General features: G+C 46.5%; 1 protein-coding gene and 1 long non-coding RNA gene across 3 annotated transcripts in view; one reads left to right on the forward strand and one right to left on the reverse strand.

The window, feature by feature from the left end:
* Nucleotides 1–9,987: 9,987 nt before the first annotated feature.
* On the reverse strand, nucleotides 9,988–13,245 carry LOC138365838 (uncharacterized). Its single transcript, XR_011229043.1, has 3 exons — nucleotides 13,075–13,245; nucleotides 12,097–12,377; nucleotides 9,988–10,117 (listed from the first exon to the last, which is right to left on the reverse strand). It is a non-coding gene; the product is annotated as an uncharacterized lncRNA (long non-coding RNA).
* The window catches only part of LOC123754542 (uncharacterized), a 10,597-nt gene continuing 1,709 nt past the window's right edge, over nucleotides 10,005–18,892 (forward strand). Inside the window, exons 1-9 of one of the 2 annotated variants that reach the window (XM_069326412.1) lie at nucleotides 10,005–10,139; nucleotides 10,778–10,853; nucleotides 13,106–13,330; nucleotides 15,228–15,367; nucleotides 15,489–15,629; nucleotides 16,403–16,872; nucleotides 17,598–17,756; nucleotides 17,906–17,984; nucleotides 18,115–18,892. The exon at nucleotides 18,115–18,892 is cut by the window's right edge and continues 1,709 nt beyond it. In XM_069326412.1, the coding sequence (XP_069182513.1) occupies nucleotides 10,059–10,139; nucleotides 10,778–10,853; nucleotides 13,106–13,330; nucleotides 15,228–15,367; nucleotides 15,489–15,629; nucleotides 16,403–16,872; nucleotides 17,598–17,756; nucleotides 17,906–17,984; nucleotides 18,115–18,195 (1,452 nt within the window). In that variant the 5' untranslated portion in view covers nucleotides 10,005–10,058 and the 3' untranslated portion in view covers nucleotides 18,196–18,892. Of the gene's footprint in view, nucleotides 10,140–10,777; nucleotides 10,854–13,105; nucleotides 13,331–13,383; nucleotides 13,756–15,227; nucleotides 15,368–15,488; nucleotides 15,630–16,402; nucleotides 16,873–17,597; nucleotides 17,757–17,905; nucleotides 17,985–18,114 lie in introns of those variants that run through there. The other variant, XM_045737016.2, reaches the window with a different exon arrangement.

An 18,892-nucleotide genomic window follows, 5' to 3' on the forward strand; every position in this document is an offset into this window, starting at 1 on the left:
TTAAATTGATTATCGGGACATTTTGAAGATCTCTCAGGATACCGAGACAGGAGTTTTAAGAATAAGATGAAAGTAAAGAAACTATTGAAGTTGTTAAAGAGGGCATTATAGCGTTAGAAGAACTGATCTGGCGTACGAGGAGAGTTCTTGAGACGTTTGTGATGGACCAGTACCGGCCGGAGACGCTTGTGGTGGACCAGTACCGGCCAGAGACGTTTGTGATGGACCAGTACCGGCCAGAGACGTTTGTGATGGACCAGTACCGGCCGGAGACGCTTGTGGTGGACCAGTACCGGCCAGAGACGTTTGTGATGGACCAGTACCGGCCAGAGACGCTTGTGGTGGACCAGTACCAGCCGGAGACGCTTGTGGTGGACCAGTACCGGCCAGAGACGCTTGTGATGGACCAGTACCGGCCAGAGACGCTTGTGGTGGACCAGTACCGGCCAGAGACGCTTGTGGTGGACCAGTACCAGCCAGAGACGCTTGTGGTGGACCAGTACCGGCCAGAGACGCTTGTGGTGGACCAGTACCGGCCAGAGACGCTTGTGGTGGACCAGTACCAGCCAGAGACGCTTGTGGTGGACCAGTACCGGCCAGAGACGCTTGTGGTGGACCAGTACCGGCCAGAGACGCTTGTGGTGGACCAGTACCAGCCAGAGACGCTTGTGGTGGACCAGTACCGGCCAGAGACGCTTGTGGTGGACCAGTACCGGCCAGAGACGCTTGTGGTGGACCAGTACCAGCCAGAGACGCTTGTGGTGGACCAGTACCGGCCAGAGACGCTTGTGGTGGACCAGTACCGGCCAGAGACGCTTGTGGTGGACCAGTACCGGTCAGAGACGCTTGTGGTGGACCAGTACCGGCCGGATTGTCCGGTTTGTCTTCCTTACTTCGCTCGAAGACTGTCCCAGGTGGGCTTCGGGACTCCCCCACGACGACTAAGCAGTTGTGTGAATATCTAATGATTTGCCAGAAGTATCCAGGAACTTCGGCGGGGTTCGAGAGGGTTGTAAATAGTTTGAGAGATTTTAGAGAATTTCAAGATGGCTTCCAGAGAGAGAGGAAGGAATTTCCCGAGTAAAAAAAAGGGCTTTGAGGATGTGTAAGGTGTTTTCAAAAACTTTTAAAAGAGGTTTCCAAGGAACGCTAAGGACTTACCTGGATGTTGATCAGTGTTGCTGGAAGTCCAGAGAGGGTCGAGGGAATTCCAGGAACATTCAGGAGTATCCAGAAGTTGCCAGGTGGACAACGGACGTGACATAGTGGTCACAGTGGTGACTACTGTGTCTTACAAGTCCGTTGACAACCAGCCCCAAATTGGTTGTGCACAACTGAGCACTGAGTAGTCGACAACTGCCTCACAACCAACTTGGGGACAGGGTTCGATTCTAAGTATTTGGTCACGTTATATCACGCTCGATAAACATTCACTCATCAATAAATACATACTAGGGAATGTTCGGTCACAGGCCTACAGGAATCTCGATAAATTTAACAGATGTTGTGTCCCCCTGACCAAGTGAAACACTTGAGAGTTATCCCACGATATCCAGACGCATCCTGGGGGGCTCGGCCTATAGCGGGAGGAGGTCACGCATTAGGAAGAGTCACAGGGCATTTGTTATTAAATTGTCAGTAGGACGCCGGAGTTCAGAGTTTGGACAGTGGGTAGGTGGTGATGGAGGCAGGTTGGGTAGGTGGTGATGGAGGCAGGTTGGGTAGGTGGTGATGGAGGCAGGTTGGGTAGGTGGTGATGGAGGCAGGTTGGGTAGGTGGTGATGGAGGCAGGTTGGGTAGGTGGTGATGGAGGCAGGTTGGGTAGGTGGTGATGGAGGCAGGTTGGGTAGGTGGTGATGGAGGCAGGTTGGGTAGGTGGTGATGGAGGCAGGTTGGGTAGGTGGTGATGGAGGCAGGTTGGGTAGGTGGTGATGGAGGCAGGTTGGGTAGGTGGTGATGGAGGCAGGTTGGGTAGGTGGTGATGGAGGCAGGTTGGGTAGGTGGTGATGGAGGCAGGTTGGGTAGGTGGTGATGGAGGGGGTTAAGGGAAGTGGTGATTATGGGGGTGGTGAGAGTATGAGACCTGAGAGGGGGAGTGGAGATGTAGAGTCTGTAGCTTGAGGTGCAGGATACGAGGACCGTCTTGCTCAGAACTTCAAAAGGAGTGGCACCAAGACTGCTCTGTCGCAAATGTCATGAACAGTGGAATAAATATGTATTGCCGGGGAGTTTTTTGTGTGGTGTGAGCTGACACCATGGATATGTGTTGTGGTGTGAGCCCACACCATGGATATGTGTTGTGGTGTGAGCTGACACCATGGATATGTATTGTGGTGTGAGCTGACACCATGGATATGTGTTGTGTTGGGAGCTCCCAACATGGATATGTGTTGTGGTGTGAGCTGACACCATGGATATGTGTTGTGTTGTGAGCTGACACTATGGATATGTGTTGTGGTGTCAGTTCACACCATGGATATGTGTTGTAGTGTGAGCTCACACCATGGATATGTGTTGTGTTGGGAGCTCCCAACATGGATATGTGTTGTGGTGTCAGCTCACACCATGGATATGTGTTGTGTTGGGAGCTTACACCATGGATATGTGTTGTGGTGTCAGATCACACCATGGAGAGATGTGGTTAAGACAGAAGTGTGACACACCAAGACAATTACTGTATACAGAAATGCATTTATTCTTTTCCTTTTTTTATAATAATTAGTGTAAGGAAATGTTAATATCTTTTATTTATTCCCCTGGAGCTAAGGAGAGAGAGAGAGAGAAAGTCGAGAAATAGATAATATAAATATATGAGAGAGCTGAGATATAATATAATATAATATAATATAATATAATATATATATATATATATATATATATATATATATATATATATATATATATATATATATATATATATATATATATATATATATATGTTGTACCTAGTAGCCAGAACGCACTTCTCAGCCTACTATGCAAGGCCCGATTTGCCTAATAAACCAATTTTTCATGAAATTATTGTTTTTTGACTACCTAACCTACCTAACCTAACCTAACTTTTTCGGCTACCTAACCTAACCTAACTTATAAAGATAGGTTAGGTTAGGTTAGGTAGGGTTGGTTAGGTTCGGTCATATATCTACGTTAATTTTAACTCCAATAAAAAAAAATGACCTCATACATAATGAAATGGGTAGCTTTATCATTTCATAAGAAAAAAATCAGAGAAAATATATTAATTCAGGAAAATTTGGCTTATAAGGCAAATTGGGCCTTGCATAGTAGGCTGAAAAGTGCGTTCTGGCTACTAGGTACGACATATATATATATATATGTATATATATATATATATATATATATATATATATATATATATATATATATATATATATATATATATATATATATATATACATATATACACGTTTATAGTGGCTTTAATAACGCCTCCAACGTTTAACAAGCCTTAAGCCCGACACCAAGCCAAGCCAACGAGACTAAGATGCTATAAAGATCCTTGTAGCCAAGTTGCATCGCAGTAGTGACAACATCGACCAGTCCACACACAGACTTCACTGCATGCCGCCGCCTCACCTGTGATGCTTTCAACAAATGTCACAGTAACAAACAACAGATCTGAACGGTATAGACTATGCTCCCTGTGGTCCGTAAGTTCATCTAGAGCGTCTCTTCACTTTCGACAGTGTTAAAGACTATACGTTTCATGGTTCAAAAGGTAATTTTTTACCCAGGTCAGCCACGAGCTTGGCGAGGACACTGACGCCATTGTCTTCAACACGACCCCACATGGCTGGCGCTCCACAGCTACTTTGCGAGTTCCTTTATGATGCCTGTGTATGGATCTATGTCTGGCTGCAGAGACAACATGTTACGCCATGTTTAGGAGCTGTTTAGGGTGAGGAAGGGTGAGTACTGAGGGTGGGGGGTGAGAAAGTGAGTGGAACAGAGAAAGGGAGCAGCTGTAAACACAATACATGTATATTTGGTGAAGTAATTAGAGACTCTGGGCGTGCTGGGGGAATAATTAGTGTACAAACAGGAGAAACGCGTTAGATTGAGAAAGAGAGAGAGAGAGAGAGAGAGAGAGAGAGAGAGAGAGAGAGAGAGAGAGAGAGAGAGAGAGAGAGAGAGAGAGAGAGAGAGAGAGAGAGAGAGAACCAGAGAGAGAAAGGGAGAGCCAGAGAGAGAGAGAGAGAGAGAGAGAGCCAGAGAGAGAGAGCCAGAGGGCCAGAGAGAGAGAGAGAGAGCCAGAGAGAGAGAGAGACAGAGAGAGAGAGCCAGAGAGGCAGAGAGAGAGTAGGCATGACGGGGTACACATTAGTGTGAGTACCACACACTGGACATATATCAGGGACATTAGCGCCAAGCCGAGAACGCTGCTGTTGGTGTCCCTCCCTCACAATGTTGACACTCTCGCAGCAATAATTTGACCGTCCGTGTACAAAGTAGCTGTGGAACGGAGTGATCTCTCAAATGTTTTCTATAAAAGTTGGGTCAAAAACAATAGACATGTATAGCTCTGTATTAATTGCTACCTATCTTGGCTCACTCTTGAAAGTTAAGATCAGCAGAGCTGGCGGTCGCATGGACGGTACTAAAGCCAATATGGTTTCTTTTTTGTACATACTGATGATCTAGTTTAATTAGCATAAAGCAATGATGTGGTGGAAAATTGTATGGAAAATCACACAGGCATATTATACCCTCAGAAGGTTCATTCGTATTCTTTTTTTTTAGGATACTAAAGTGAAAACTAATGTCTACTTGATTCCTGATTTAAAGTAGAGTTATTTAACAGTCAGCTTGAGTGGATGTAAACTTTGGGACCTGCAAAATGTTAGGCTATGCAGGTAAATTGTGAATGTTGGAAATGTTCAACCGCTCCTATTGCAGTCTTCTGCTTAGTCTCAAGACTTTCACTTGAATAAATAATTTACAAACGGACGATATATTTTTCCTGAAAGAAAACACTTATGCAGCAAGCCTCACAAGTTATTTTCTTTTAGGCGTTACTGAACACCCAAACTTTGCCAGACATATTAACAACATGATTAAACACCTTAAAAGTGAGTGTTGCATTTGTGTATTTATTTATAATACACCGGTAGTGTATTACCGGTGTAGCCGGCCCACAGGGTCGACCAGAACTACAAGTCCTCAGGGTCGACCAGAACTACAAGTCCACAGGGTCGACCAGAACTACAAGTCCACAGGGTCGACCAGAACTACAAGTGCTCAGGGTCGACCAGAACTACAAGTGCTCAGGGTCGACCAGAACTACAAGTCCACAGGGTCGACCAGAACTACAAGTCCACAGGGTCGACCAGAACTACAAGTGCTCAGGGTCGACCAGAACTACAAGTCCACAGGGTCGACCAGAACTACAAGTCCTCAGGGTCGACCAGAACTACAAGTCCTCAGGGTCGACCAGAACTACATGTCCACAGGGTCGACCAGAACTACAAGTCCTCAGGGTCGACCAGAACTACATGTCCACAGGGTCGACCAGAACTACTAGTCCACAGGGTCGACCAGAACTACAAGTCCACAGGGTCGACCAGAACTACAAGTCCACAGGGTCGACCAGAACTACAAGTCCTCAGGGTCGACCAGAACTACATGTCCACAGGGTCGACCAGAACTACAAGTCCACAGGGTCGACCAGAGCTACAAGTCCACAGGGTCGACCAGAACTACAAGTCCACAGGGTCGACCAGAACTACAAGTCCACAGGGTCGACCAGAACTACAAGTCCACAGGGTCGACCAGAACTACAAGTCCTCAGGGTCGACCAGAACTACAAGTGCTCAGGGTCGACCAGAACTACAAGTGCTCAGGGTCGACCAGAACTACAAGTGCTCAGGATCGACCAGAACTACATATCCACAGGGTCGACCAGAACTACTAGTCCACAGGGTCGACCAGAACTACAAGTGCTCAGGGTCGACCAGAACTACAAGTCCTCAGGGTCGACCAGAACTACAAGTCCTCAGGGTCGACCAGAACTACAAGTCCACAGGGTCGACCAGAACTACAAGTCCACAGGGTCGACCAGAACTACAAGTCCTCAGGGTCGACCAGAGCTACATGTCCACAGGGTCGACCAGAACTACAAGTCCACAGGGTCGACCAGAGCTACAAGTCCACAGGGTCGACCAGAACTACAAGTCCACAGGGTCGACCAGAACTACAAGTCCACAGGGTCGACCAGAACTACAAGTCCTCAGGGTCGACCAGAACTACAAGTCCACAGGGTCGACCACAACTACAAGTCCTCAGGGTCGACCACAACTACATGTCCACAGGGTCGACCAGAACTACAAGTCCTCAGGGTCGACCAGAACTACAAGTGCTCAGGGTCGACCAGAACTACAAGTCCTCAGGGTCGACCAGAACTACAAGTCCACAGGGTCGACCAGAACTACAAGTCCTCAGGGTCGACCAGAACAACAAGTCCTCAGGGTCGACCAGAACTACAAGTCCACAGGGTCGACCAGAACTACAAGTCCTCAGGGTCGACCAGAACTACATGTCCACAGGGTCGACCAGAACTACAAGTGCTCAGGGTCGACCAGAACTACAAGTCCTCAGGGTCGACCAGAACTACAAGTCCACAGGGTCGACCAGAACTACAAGTCCTCAGGGTCGATCAGAACTACAAGTCCACAGGGTCGACCAGAACTACAAGTCCTCAGGGTCGACCAGAACTACAAGTCCACAGGGTCGACCAGAACTACAAATCCTCAGGGTCGACCAGAACTACATGTCCACAGGGTCGACCAGAACTACAAGTCCTCAGGGGAAGTAGGGATATTAACAACTGGATTCTGAATATTAAGGAATTACTACCACAGAGAGACAGTTCATAAGCAATGTCAATTCTCCACACACCAGACAGACCTCTTTCACGTGAGCTGTGTGGTCAAAGGTTGATCCGCCGGAGTCCGTGGACCCGTTGAAATAATATATATTACTCAGACGTTGTGAAAATGTCTATAGGAATTAATTTTATAAATAAATTTCAAATTTAAATTTGTGTCTTATTAATTCTCCTTTTATGTCAATATTCAGCTCTCAAATTTTCACCAATATGTTCTTCAACTCACGTTTTCAATTCAAAACTTCAGAAACAGATGTATCCCCAACCCACAAACCAGCTCCTCATCTCGACTTGTCACAAAACAAAAGACGTACTAAACAGCCCTAACCTAACCTAACCTAACCGAGAATCCAAGAACAGAAAACGTAACAACATGGCAAATTTGCGAGCCACTATGATTTTTACAATGATTTATTTGGCGTCAAAATTCGGTGTGTGCGTGTTACGCGAGAGGACAGGTAGAAGAAGAGACAGGGCAGGACAGGTAGAAGGCGCCAACCGCCATAGTTATGTTGATCACAGCAACACCTAGCGGGCCAGGCCAGAGGCCAGATTCATGAAGCAGTTACGCAAGAACTTACGAACGTGTACATCTTTCCTCAATCTTTGACGGCTTTGGTTACATTTATTAAACAGTTTACAAGCATGAAAACTTGCCAATCAACTGTTGTTATTGTTATAAACAGCCTCCTGGTGCTTCGGAGCTCATTATCTGTTAAATAATTGTAAACAAAGTCGCCAAAGATTGAGAAAAGATGGACAGGTTCGTAAGTACTGGCGAAACTGCTTCGTGAATCTGGCCCTTCAGAGGCTCAGGGACCCGCGTAGGAACATCACTGAAAAAAAAACTTTATCTGGCTCCGATTTTTTTTTTAGTTTATCTATCGTATCGTGTCTTATGTAATGTACCCATGAATGTCTATCGAAGCGAAAGGTCACTGTTGGTTAATATGCATTTTCCAGCACTGTCTTGCCCCTGTTACTGTAGAGTACGATAGAGCGTCAGAGGATATACGGATATAGTGGCACCTGCTGAAGGCCCATATTGGCCTGTACGAGGCAGCTCCTGTTACTATCCATACAGACTGGGAAGATCTCGGACGTAGGTTCGAATCCTCGTCACGGTCCTTGTCTATTTGTTTATCCATACAGACTCATTCATATATATTTGTCTAACCTACGCTTGAAACAATATATATTATTCAAACAATTACCGTTCATATAATTACGACATTTCCATGTGCACATTAATATTGTTCTTAACATTTCGGCAAAGTTAATAACTTTTTTGTTGTTGTCTTTGGGTCACACGTGTTATTTTCTGATTGCTAAATGTCTTCAAAGTAGAGAAGATGGCTATAAATCGGCTCAATTTTTGCTTTGGCTTTTGCCTAAGACAGCTCAGGGAAGACATCTTGAAGGTGCCTGAAGGCTGCCGACTCCTTATCCAAGAGCTGCGACACAGTGAGCCCCAAGTCACCAGTCTTCCGGCCCCCCTTTCAAGACGTCTTCCCCAAGCTGTCTTGGACAAAAGACACAGCAAAACTTGAGGGTAATAACAGCCATTTTTGCTGTAGAATGCAGATAGAACTAACCAGAAAATGTCACTTATAACCCCGAACAAAAAAAAAGTGTTTCCACTTATATATTTACAAATGAACAATTATTTACGAAGAAAATGTTATTGTATTTGATGGCTAGCGAGAGTAGAAAGTTTCGCATTACGGTTTAGGATATCAATTAAGAACATATTTCCTTCTGTCAAGACGGAAGTTTAATTTAAGAAATCCTGTTGTCATCAGGACTTTCACCCCGGGTACCAGGAGGATATAAGGAGGGGGGGGGGGGAGAGGAGAGAGGACGGGGGGGGGTGTTGGGGGGGGGGGGGGGGGAGTTGGAGGGGAGATGGCATGCAGCATGAGGTGACTTTCGCTGATGTGGTCTTGTGTCAGCTTCATACGTCAAGACTAGTCATCCGGACGCGGTGGGGATTCGACGCCACGCTCCTGTGAGACGCTGTTGATTGTGGAAACCGAGGAGCCAGGTGTGTAGTGTTTAGGTCCTGGTGACTCTCAGGTGTGTAGTGTGTGTGGGTCCTGGTGACTCTCAGGTGTGTAGTGTGTGTGGGTCCTGGTGACTCTGGTGTGTAGTGTGTGGGACCTGGTGACTCTCTGGTGTGTAGTGTGTGGGTCCTGGTGACTCTCAGGTGTATAGTGTGTGTGGGTCCTGGTGACTCTCAGGTGTATAGTGTGGGTCCTGGTGACTCAGGTGTGCAGTGTGTTTTGGTCCTGGTGACTCTGGTGTGTAGTGTGTGGGACCTGGTGATTCTCTGGTGTGTAGTGTGTGGGTCCTGGTGACTCTCAGGTGTGTAGTGTAGTGTGGGTCCTGGTGACTCTGTGTCAGAGAGAGAGAGAGAGAGAGAGAGAGAGAGAGAGAGAGAGAGAGAGAGAGAGAGAGAGAGAGAGAGAGAGAGAGAGAGAGAGAGAGAGGGGGAGAGGGAGAGAGAGAGAGAGTGAGACCCATATAGGCTACTTTTAAAGATTGCACCACATTAATATTACAAGTAAATTTTACTTCACGTTAATTTCTGCACAAAACTAACTTTAATAGAAGTAACCGTACTCTTGGGAGGTAAACACAGTGCTGTGCCTCTTCACATTCACTGCCTCCTGGCAAGTCTCAGTTGCAGTCTTCCTGGGAAAGAAGAATTATACACTGAAGAGTAGTGCATAATTTCTTGCTAATGTTTTTAATACAGATCAGTGCCAAAGACAGGAAGACGGTCTGCTGGCGGCTTCTCCAGTAGTTAGTTATTCTGTACAGTCTGCTGACTGCATCTCGAGTGTTACTCTGCGTCCAGGTGTCCTAGGGAGCGTCCACACCCCATAGGACCAACAATGGTCTGCTGACAAGCTGTACACATCTTACATGGACTAGATAACGTAACAGTCTCGACCTTTATAAAAGTTGCGAACTCGACCCTTAGCCTAAGCAACCCAGGCTTCGTCCTCGAAAGCTACAAAGCGTCGTTCTCGAAGGCTACAAAGCGTCGTCCTCGAAGGCTACAAGGCGTCGTCCTCGAAGGCTATAGGGATTCAGGGGCTGGAAGGAAGTCTAACTTGGAGTTAAATAATCTTGGAGAATCCTTGCCACGATGGCGAAGGTCGTCCTCGCCGTCCTCGTCCTCAGCTGCGTCCTGCCACTTGTCTTCGACTGTGAAATTTCAAGTAAAGAAGTAAGTGGTATTTTGATCAATTATCTCTAATGTCTCTATGTGCGCATGTATTCATGTACGCATGCATTCATGTGCGCATGTGTATATATTCATGTATACGAGCATATGATAGAACAACATGTATATCCTCACAGAGGAGCACAATCAATGTCTTCATTTACTAAAATAATAACTATTTACATCATGGCTTACTCCAGTTGTTGTCTGTACAAATATGCAACATTTTCTTCACCTTCAGTTTTTTTCCACATTTTATTTTTCAGTTTCACATTTGAAATATCTTTGATGAACATTGTCAATATGTGTTACTTGACCACAACACTGACTGGTGAGGGATGAGGAAGAGGTCCTTAGTGAAGCTGTGAGCTAATCTCCCATCCTTCATCAGCTCATCTGAAGCCTCACCTTACAAATAAATGAGATTATAGGGGGTGTTAGGCTTCAAATGAAGTCGTGTAGGATATGAGCAATTTTAGAATCATTATTAACAGATATTCTAGGCAAATGAGGGGGAAGGGGAACCTCTGAACAAGCAGCCGGCTTCCTGTCCTCGTCGAATTCAGTCGTGTTAGTGGGTTTCGGGTAAATTCAGGTCAGTTTAGTAATATGAGTGTTATTAAGGTGAGTGTGTTCGGCAGAGAGGACGGTGGCGGCGTCAGGCCCGCGCTGGACCACTGGCTCCAGCCATCCCAGTCTCCCTCCCGTACTACGCAAGTGAGTCCAGAGTGTGTGTGTCGTGTTGTGTTAGTGAGCTGTCTCTCTTACGTCACCCCTGTCTGTCCTGACCCCCTGTCTGTCCTGACACCTGTCTATCCTGACCCCCTGTCTCTCTTGACCCCTGTCTGCCCTGACCACTGCCTGTCCTGACCCCCTGTCACTCTTGACACCTGTCTGCCCTGACCACTGTCTATCCTGACCCCTGTCTATCCAACCAATTAGGTGATACCTGTCTATGCCTCCTCACGGGCGAGCCTAAGGATTGGGCCCTATATTTTTCACTGGTAACCAGTCAAGCGTTTATCTATTATAATGTCTATTTTTTTTTGCAATTACCAATTTTAGTTACATTAAACTTATAATTATAGTTAGTAAACAGTCTTAGATCTATCGCAATGAATTCCAAAGTCGACCTCACAGATGCCTCCACAAACTTTGAGTCGTGTGTTAAAGAGTTCTTCATTCATAGAGAGAGGGGTTGGCGGCTTTATGGAATGGACATTTGGCCTTTGGTCATAAGGACGGGTTGCTTTCAAAATGACGTTCAAAAACAACGTTTCGTTGACGACCTCTGATCGAATCTAATGCTCAGTCTGTAAATGCTTCACTCACGTACTACAAATACAAATAATCGCTAACAGAACTTAAACACCTAACCTAAACTACGTCTAAATATACATAAAACTTTGCTGTATAACAATATTAACTTATTTATGGGAACAAACCTATGTTTAATACACAATACACTAAAATTGATGAGTGTGTCTTGGGGAACGGCCGCCGCTCTAACGAGCCTAGTCTGAGAACAGGCTAGGTTATGGCGATTTAGGGAGTGTTCATATAGCACAGACTGAACGTGAACGAGGAATGTTTAGAACCATAGCTTTGAACATGGTCAAGTTAGCTATACATGTTGCTCAAATACTGACTTATATATATTTTTTAATGTCAGTATGTAACTTTCGCGTAGTGAGCGCATCACCTATTGTTTTGATGATGAACGGAGAGTTAGCTACTGCATTAACGAGCATTTAGTCACTGCTGGAGAGGATGGGCTGGACTTAAAGCTGATAACGTTTGACCTTCTCTAGAATAGTGCTTCGCTCACGTCCAATATTCGAAATACACATCTCTGAATATTTCATCCGCGTACTGTAGATGTAAATATTTGCCAACAGAACCCAAACACCTTACATTACTAAGCCTAGGTCTAATTATAAACAAAACGACAAGAACGCACCTTTGATGACAGCCGCAGCTAGGACCAGCATAGGCTTAGGCTGGGTTGGAGAGCTTGTGTCAACAAGCCGACCACTTCCGGCTTTCCCAGCACACAGTGGTGGTGAAGCGGTGACTCTGACCCCTGGTGTTGTACCGGACAACGGAGGTGAATGGCAGCATCCTCAACAATTCTATAGTGGTGTGTTTGGCAACCTCGCAGGAAACTATCCTCCATTTCCATAAATCTAGCAACTAGTCCTTTTTTCCCAGCTGGTCGATGTCGAGTAAGATGTCACGAGACTGGCAAAGCATGACACGTGGAGGATTAGGCATGACACGTGGAGGACGGGCTGCATAAACCAGCCCGTCCTCCAAACAAAGACCCAAAAGTGATTCCATGCACCTGCCAAACCCCCTGTTTATGAATGGAAAACGGTTTACACACGACTCACAACTGATGACGTTCGAACACTTCCGGAACAAGTGCTTCACTGACGAATTTTGTTCGAACCACAACGCTGTAAATGCTTCACCCACGTACTTCAAATACAAATAATCGCCAACAAAACCTAAACACCTAACCTATGCCTATATATGCACAATATGCTAATATATTATAATAATAATTTATATTTGAGAAAATTCCCATTTTGAATGAACAGCATGTAAAAAATTTTGAATGCCTCTGTGGGGTCGACCGCTGAATGTAATGGACTTGAGTCGAGGACGGGTTGGCATAAACAGGGGGTTTGGCGGCTGGATTAACAGGCATTTGGACTTTGCTGATGACAGGTTGTAGATGAAAGACAAACATGAATGAGTTTGGTTGCGTTTATATATAAGCTGCCTCTCACAGCTCACTTCCTGTGGAATATTAGACACCAAATGTATCTATATTTAATATTCTTAGCTATTAACAACAAAATCTTGACACTCTCGGGTCCATTTAGCACCTTTAATCAACGATAATTTAACGTTTCCTAATACCTTGCATTACCTGTGTGTTGATGCTCGTGTTGACACCGCAGGCCCCGACCAGCTGGTTGACTCGTGCCCCAGAGGGGAGGTGCAGGTGTCTGGAGGTGGGTGCCACAAGCTACTGACGCGGGGGCCGTGCCAGGTGACGGAGTTCGTGCTGCTGAACCTGGAGACCAACCAGGGCTACTGCGCCCCGAGGCTCTGTGCTCCGGACAGGATCTTTGTCTTCGGCGACCAGCTGTGTCACGACCCTCTTAACGACAGGCTGTGCCCCCGTATGTAATCCAAGTGTTTTTATGGTATTTATACAGCAGTTTCTGTAGCTCAGTTGTTAAACAATTACAGTTCTGGCGCCCATAACACGCTCTCTGTGACCCGGATGCTTTCAGCTTCATTGAGCTGAATACGTGAGCACTTTCATATCTGGGTTACTGAAGCTCAAGCCGAGGTGTGGTTGTGTCTACGGCCGATAGAGGTCTCTGTCCCCAGAGTCGCCGTGTTATGAAATATTAGATGGTCTCTCAGTGCTGACTGAACCACTGTCAGGGGAACATGTCGTCTGCCGCCCACGCTACATGGCTCCTACCGTCGCCCTCAATCATCAACAACTCCCGCCCCTGGCGCTGTAGCAAACATCATCCTCATCAGTTGTTTGAGGATATTAGTGATCATTTGAAAGTTCAGTCAAAAGGATCTAAATGTAAATTTGAGGAAATAGTGGAGAATGCAGGGAAGGAGAGAGAGTGAGACAAGTGTACAGTGGTGGGAGAGATGGAGGAGGAGGGGGGGGAAGGGTGACGGCACAAGTAGAGTATATAACCTGAGCCGGAATAAAATTCTGACGTCGTACTAACGTCAAATACCTTTCCCGTGACGTCATAAACGCATTTTCACCTCTTGGTTAGGTTGGGTTAGTTTAGGTTGAGTTGCGTTTACGTAAAGAGTAGCGATGACTTAAGAGTCAGATTATCTTGAGATGATTTCGGGGCTTTAGTGTCCCCGCGGCCCGGTCCTCGATCAGGCCTCCACCCCCAGGAAGCAGCCCGTGACTAACACCCAGGTACCTATTTTACTGCTAGGTAACAGGGGCATAGGGTGAGAGAAACTCTGCCCATTGTTTCTCGCCGGCGCCCGGGATCAAACCCGGGACCACAAGATCACAAGTCCAGTGTGCTGTCCGCTCGGCCGACCGGCTCCCTAACAGAGTGGTAACAATTTTCTCATGTTTTAAACCCTACGTGTTGTGACTCCTCGTCACCGCTATAACCTACATTCTGTTTCCCCATCATCTCACCAGACCCAAGTAAGGCTTCTAAATTCACGAGGAAAAACTTTGGAGCAGTCCGATGGGATCGAACTTGCCTCGTGCGCCGAAGATTTTTCTTGCAGATACTGTTGTGATTTCATTGTATCGAAATTATTTTCAGTTTTCATGTAATCTTTATTTGTGTTTCAAGAACTTCATATGAATCAAGTATTTTTGTTTTTTAACATTTTCTAATGCTATTTTGGGGATTGTAGGGGGGGGGGGGAGGGGTTAAAAGAGGGGGGGGATTAAATTTGTGTTCTAATTCCCCAACTACTAAATTAGAGCAACTAGAATTTTTGTTATTTTCCCATAATCTCCATATTTTGTTCTTTTCAATAACTTTTAAGAGCAAAATACTTTTGTTATTCAAAATATTATAAGAATAATTTTTTTGACCATATTATCCAAAAATATTTTTATTATTTTCTATAACTTAATATGAATTGGTTACCTATTAAATTTTTCTGACAATCTGCGCTAGAGAGGTGGAAGCCCCAAACTAAGTCAGCAGCGGAAGGGTTAAAGGCGTAGAAATCTTACTTTAACGTCCAACCTCTGTTGCTGGGGCATCGTGATCTGGTAAACTGAGAGTGCTCCAGACCTCTGCTGGCTGCTACACTCACACCCTCTCACACACACACACCACTCTCACCCTCTCTCACACACCCTCTCACACACACACACACCACTCTCACCCTCTCTCACACACCCTCTCACACACACACACACACACACACCACTCTCACCCTCTCGCACAAGGCTTTCTTGCGTGCTTCATTGGCAATAAATCATAATTCACTATAACCTCTCACCCCTGGTGCCGACGCTGACCTGGCCCTGATGTGCGATTCGCCCCTTCTCAGCGGGTCGTCAGCTGTACGAGTCCGCGTTCGGGACGCCCGTGTGCCAGTGTCCGGACGGTACCTACGAGGTCAACAACGACTCGTATGACACAGTGTGTGAGCCCATCTTGAGCATGACTGGCGTCTGCCCGCCAGGAAAGGTGAGCCCGGTAGCGGTGGATTTAGGGGGTGGTTCATACCGAGGGCTGGGTGGGAGGCATTGGGCTTGAGGGCTGTTGTCGGCCCTCTAGAAGAAGGAACTGACAATTTTACCTCCAACAGGTGCTGTGGTTCAGGGATTTCAGCCTCCCGCCGGAGTGCCTCCCTGACCCGTGCGGCGGGAAGAATCTCTACCGAGGGCCCAATGAACTTCCCTTCGTCCCCTTCGCTTCTGATTATGGAAAGTGCTACCAGCTTGGACAGGTAAGACACGGGTGTTATTAACTAGGACCGGGGACACTAGCTAGGAAAGGTGAACCATGGGTATTGCAAGCTAGAACAGGTGTCCTTACAGTTGAACAGTTGAACATACAGTTGAACTACAGGTATTTACAGCAAGAACAGGAGAGCAACAAGTGTCACCGACTAGGACAGGTGAACTACAGGCGCATCCAGTTAGGATAAGAACATGTGTTATAGTAATACTATCAAAACTGTTCAGAGGAACTTCAGACATTTAAACTCATGATTATCCAGTACACAGTCTAGACTTTAGACCTAAACAAGCTTAATTTACATTGTATTGAATAACTGGGTGTGAATGAAAATGTAGAACCCGTGATGCATCACTAGATTGACTGTGTTGCTCTGATAGCTTAAATAATCAGTAAATCAGGTTAAAGTTGGATGGGATCCATTCGCCGCAGAGAGGGCGAGGAGGGAAATGTCCGGCGGCTCCAGCATCACCGCAAGATGCTCATGATATTGTTGAGATGCTGAGGGAAGGATGCAACGCCAAGCAGAAAATATTACATAGGATGCAATCTTGGTGTTAACAGAGTAATATTGTTTTAGATGTCTAATTACAGTTAATATATAGGTAGTCAGTTCCTTTAAAGATAAGTATAATTGTATGATCTGAGGAATGAATCTTCTCTACAGTCTTGATCACTGGAAGAGACTACTAAAATGTCTGAAGACTCGGGTAGTCTTAAGGTAAGGTGTTCATGCAGGGGCGTGTGTTGTCTCTCCCACAGATGAGCGGTGTGTGTCCGGCCCCGACCTGGTACTCCCTGGCCCTGGACCGGCTCCAGGGCGTCTGTTCCACCCTCGAGGACGCCGGCTACCAGGTCTTCGACTCTTACACTCTCTCATTCTTCAGTTACATGTACGGACCTCCTATCCCTAGGGAAGGAACGGTTCCCTTGTCTTCTGCAGCTGTACCTTATAAGATGACGGGTACGACTGTAGGTCCCTATGGTCCTTCAACTGTTTCTGGTACCTCAATGTCCATGTACGGCAACGGCCGAGGATCAAAGTATTCGGTTGACGCATCTTCCGGACAAGCCTATGACGAGGCGACTCAGCCACTGTCGAAGGGGAATGTGGTGAAGGGAGAGCTGATTGCATACCTGAAGGGCCTGATGGACTCGGCGTCAGGGCCCGGCAGCAGCCTCGACTTCTTGCAAGCTCCTTCTGGCCATAAGTTTCACGAGTTCTTCAAAATGTTAGTCATATTTTGTTCTTATTTTATTGAAGCGGTATAAGCTCACTACAGTGTGCCAAGCCTGAAGGCTCCAGACACATCCAGAGGTAATACTTTAAAGTCAACCCATTCTCCTGTTTAAATAGTAGTTTTTGTATCTATGTTCACTATAGTACAAAGATTGACGTTCTGAGCAATTAGATAGTAGAATTCGCACTATTCACTTTTATAAGAGTCGGAAAAAATGAAGCTAAAAAACGAACTTAAATATTCCTAGGCCTAGTATAAAACACATATGTACTCGGATATCGTTGCCTCAGTTATCGTGTAACGATAACTAGGAAGGTTAGGTTAGTTTAGTTTGTCTTTGCAACATAAAAAAAATAGTTGTCCGGTTTGTCCAACTCAATAGTGCAGATTTCTACTTTCTAATTTCTGTGTACGTCGGTATATATACAATGGTTCTCATCGTTACTATAAGTACTACGAAAACAGGAGGATGGACTGTTTATAGTAAGCCGTATTCCAACAGACTCTCATTCTGTGTTATATTTTTTAGAATTCTTGAACCAGTTAATGGGATAATTTTAATTATTAAGCTCTAAAGAATACATAGGCCAAGGGAAAATACATAACCTTAGGGAGGGTTATGTACCCTCTACATGTATAAAGTACGTAACCCTATAGGGTTTTATGTAGACTGTACTGCGGCCTTCCCAGCCTGTATGGTTGTGTTAATATTGTAGAGTGAAGGCCATTATGAGCGACCTGGTGAGTGGGCGGAGTCACCACAGGAGTCGTCGCGCCCCGCTGCCACACGCCACCCCCGGCAACGTCATCGAGACCCGACTGGTCGGTTGTCGTGCGGGAGCCCAGAGGGACATCAACGCCAAGTGTCGCGACACGTGAGTCTCTCTTCCACCCCCCCTCCCTCACCTCTGTCTGTCTGTCTGTCTGGAGTAAATAATTAAAATGTTGCACGAATGCCATATATTGTGTAATATCTGCTTATGGCTAAGGAGCCCATTTATACGAATTTCTTTTCTTGTTGCAGAATCCTGCCGGCGCGACCGCCCTTTGACCGTGTCACTCGCGCCGCGCCGCCCGTGCCGCCCCAGCCTGGCTGTCCAGGGGTAAGTGTCTCCATCCTTGGGACCCGTCTGTGTGTCCTCCGTGTCCCCCTCTGTCTCCTCAGAGTCCTCTCTCTGTATCTTCTTCCCCGCTGACAGGTGTACAACTGTCATCCCCTCTCTCCGTCCACAGGGCCAGGTATACAACCTACAGCGGATCTGTACACCAGGGAACAGCGTGGCCAGCTCCATCAGCGCTGCCAACCTCGGATAACGGATTCGCCAGGCTGTTGCTTCTGGTACGGCACTACCAAATGCCTTCTTCAGTTCTCATCCCATCCTACACACTATGGCATTATCATTTTTACAGGTCTTCTACACACTCCCATACCTTGCTATGCTTCTTTACTCTCCAAAAGATAGCGTGTGGGAGGTAGTGGACCCCCACACCCATCCTGTGAGTGGTAGTGGACCCCATACCCATCCTGTGAGTGGTAGTGGACCCCACACCCATCCTGTGAGTGGTAGTGGACCCCATACCCATCCTGTGAGTGGTAGTGGACCCCCATACCCATCCTGTGAGTGGTAGTGGACCCCATACCCATCCTGTGAGTGGTAGTGGACCCCATACCCATCCTGTGAGTGGTAGTGGACCCCATACCCATCCTGTGAGTGGTAGTGGACCCCCATACCCATCCTGTGAGTGGTAGTGGACCCCATACCCATCCTGTGAGTGGTAGTGGACCCCATACCCATCCTGTGAGTGGTAGTGGACCCCATACCCATCCTGTGAGTGGTAGTGGACCCCCATACCCATCCTGTGAGTGGTAGTGGACCCCATACCTCATCCTATGAGTGGTAGTGGACCCCATACCCATCCTGTGAGTGGCAGTGGCCCACATACCCATCCTGTGAGTAGCAGTGAACCCCATATAGCACATCGCGTGAGACCTTCAGTAAGCCCAGTTACC

The sequence above is a fragment of the Procambarus clarkii genome, chromosome 18, assembly GCF_040958095.1.
Source record: "Procambarus clarkii isolate CNS0578487 chromosome 18, FALCON_Pclarkii_2.0, whole genome shotgun sequence".
Classification (NCBI taxonomy): Eukaryota; Metazoa; Arthropoda; class Malacostraca; order Decapoda; family Cambaridae; genus Procambarus; species Procambarus clarkii.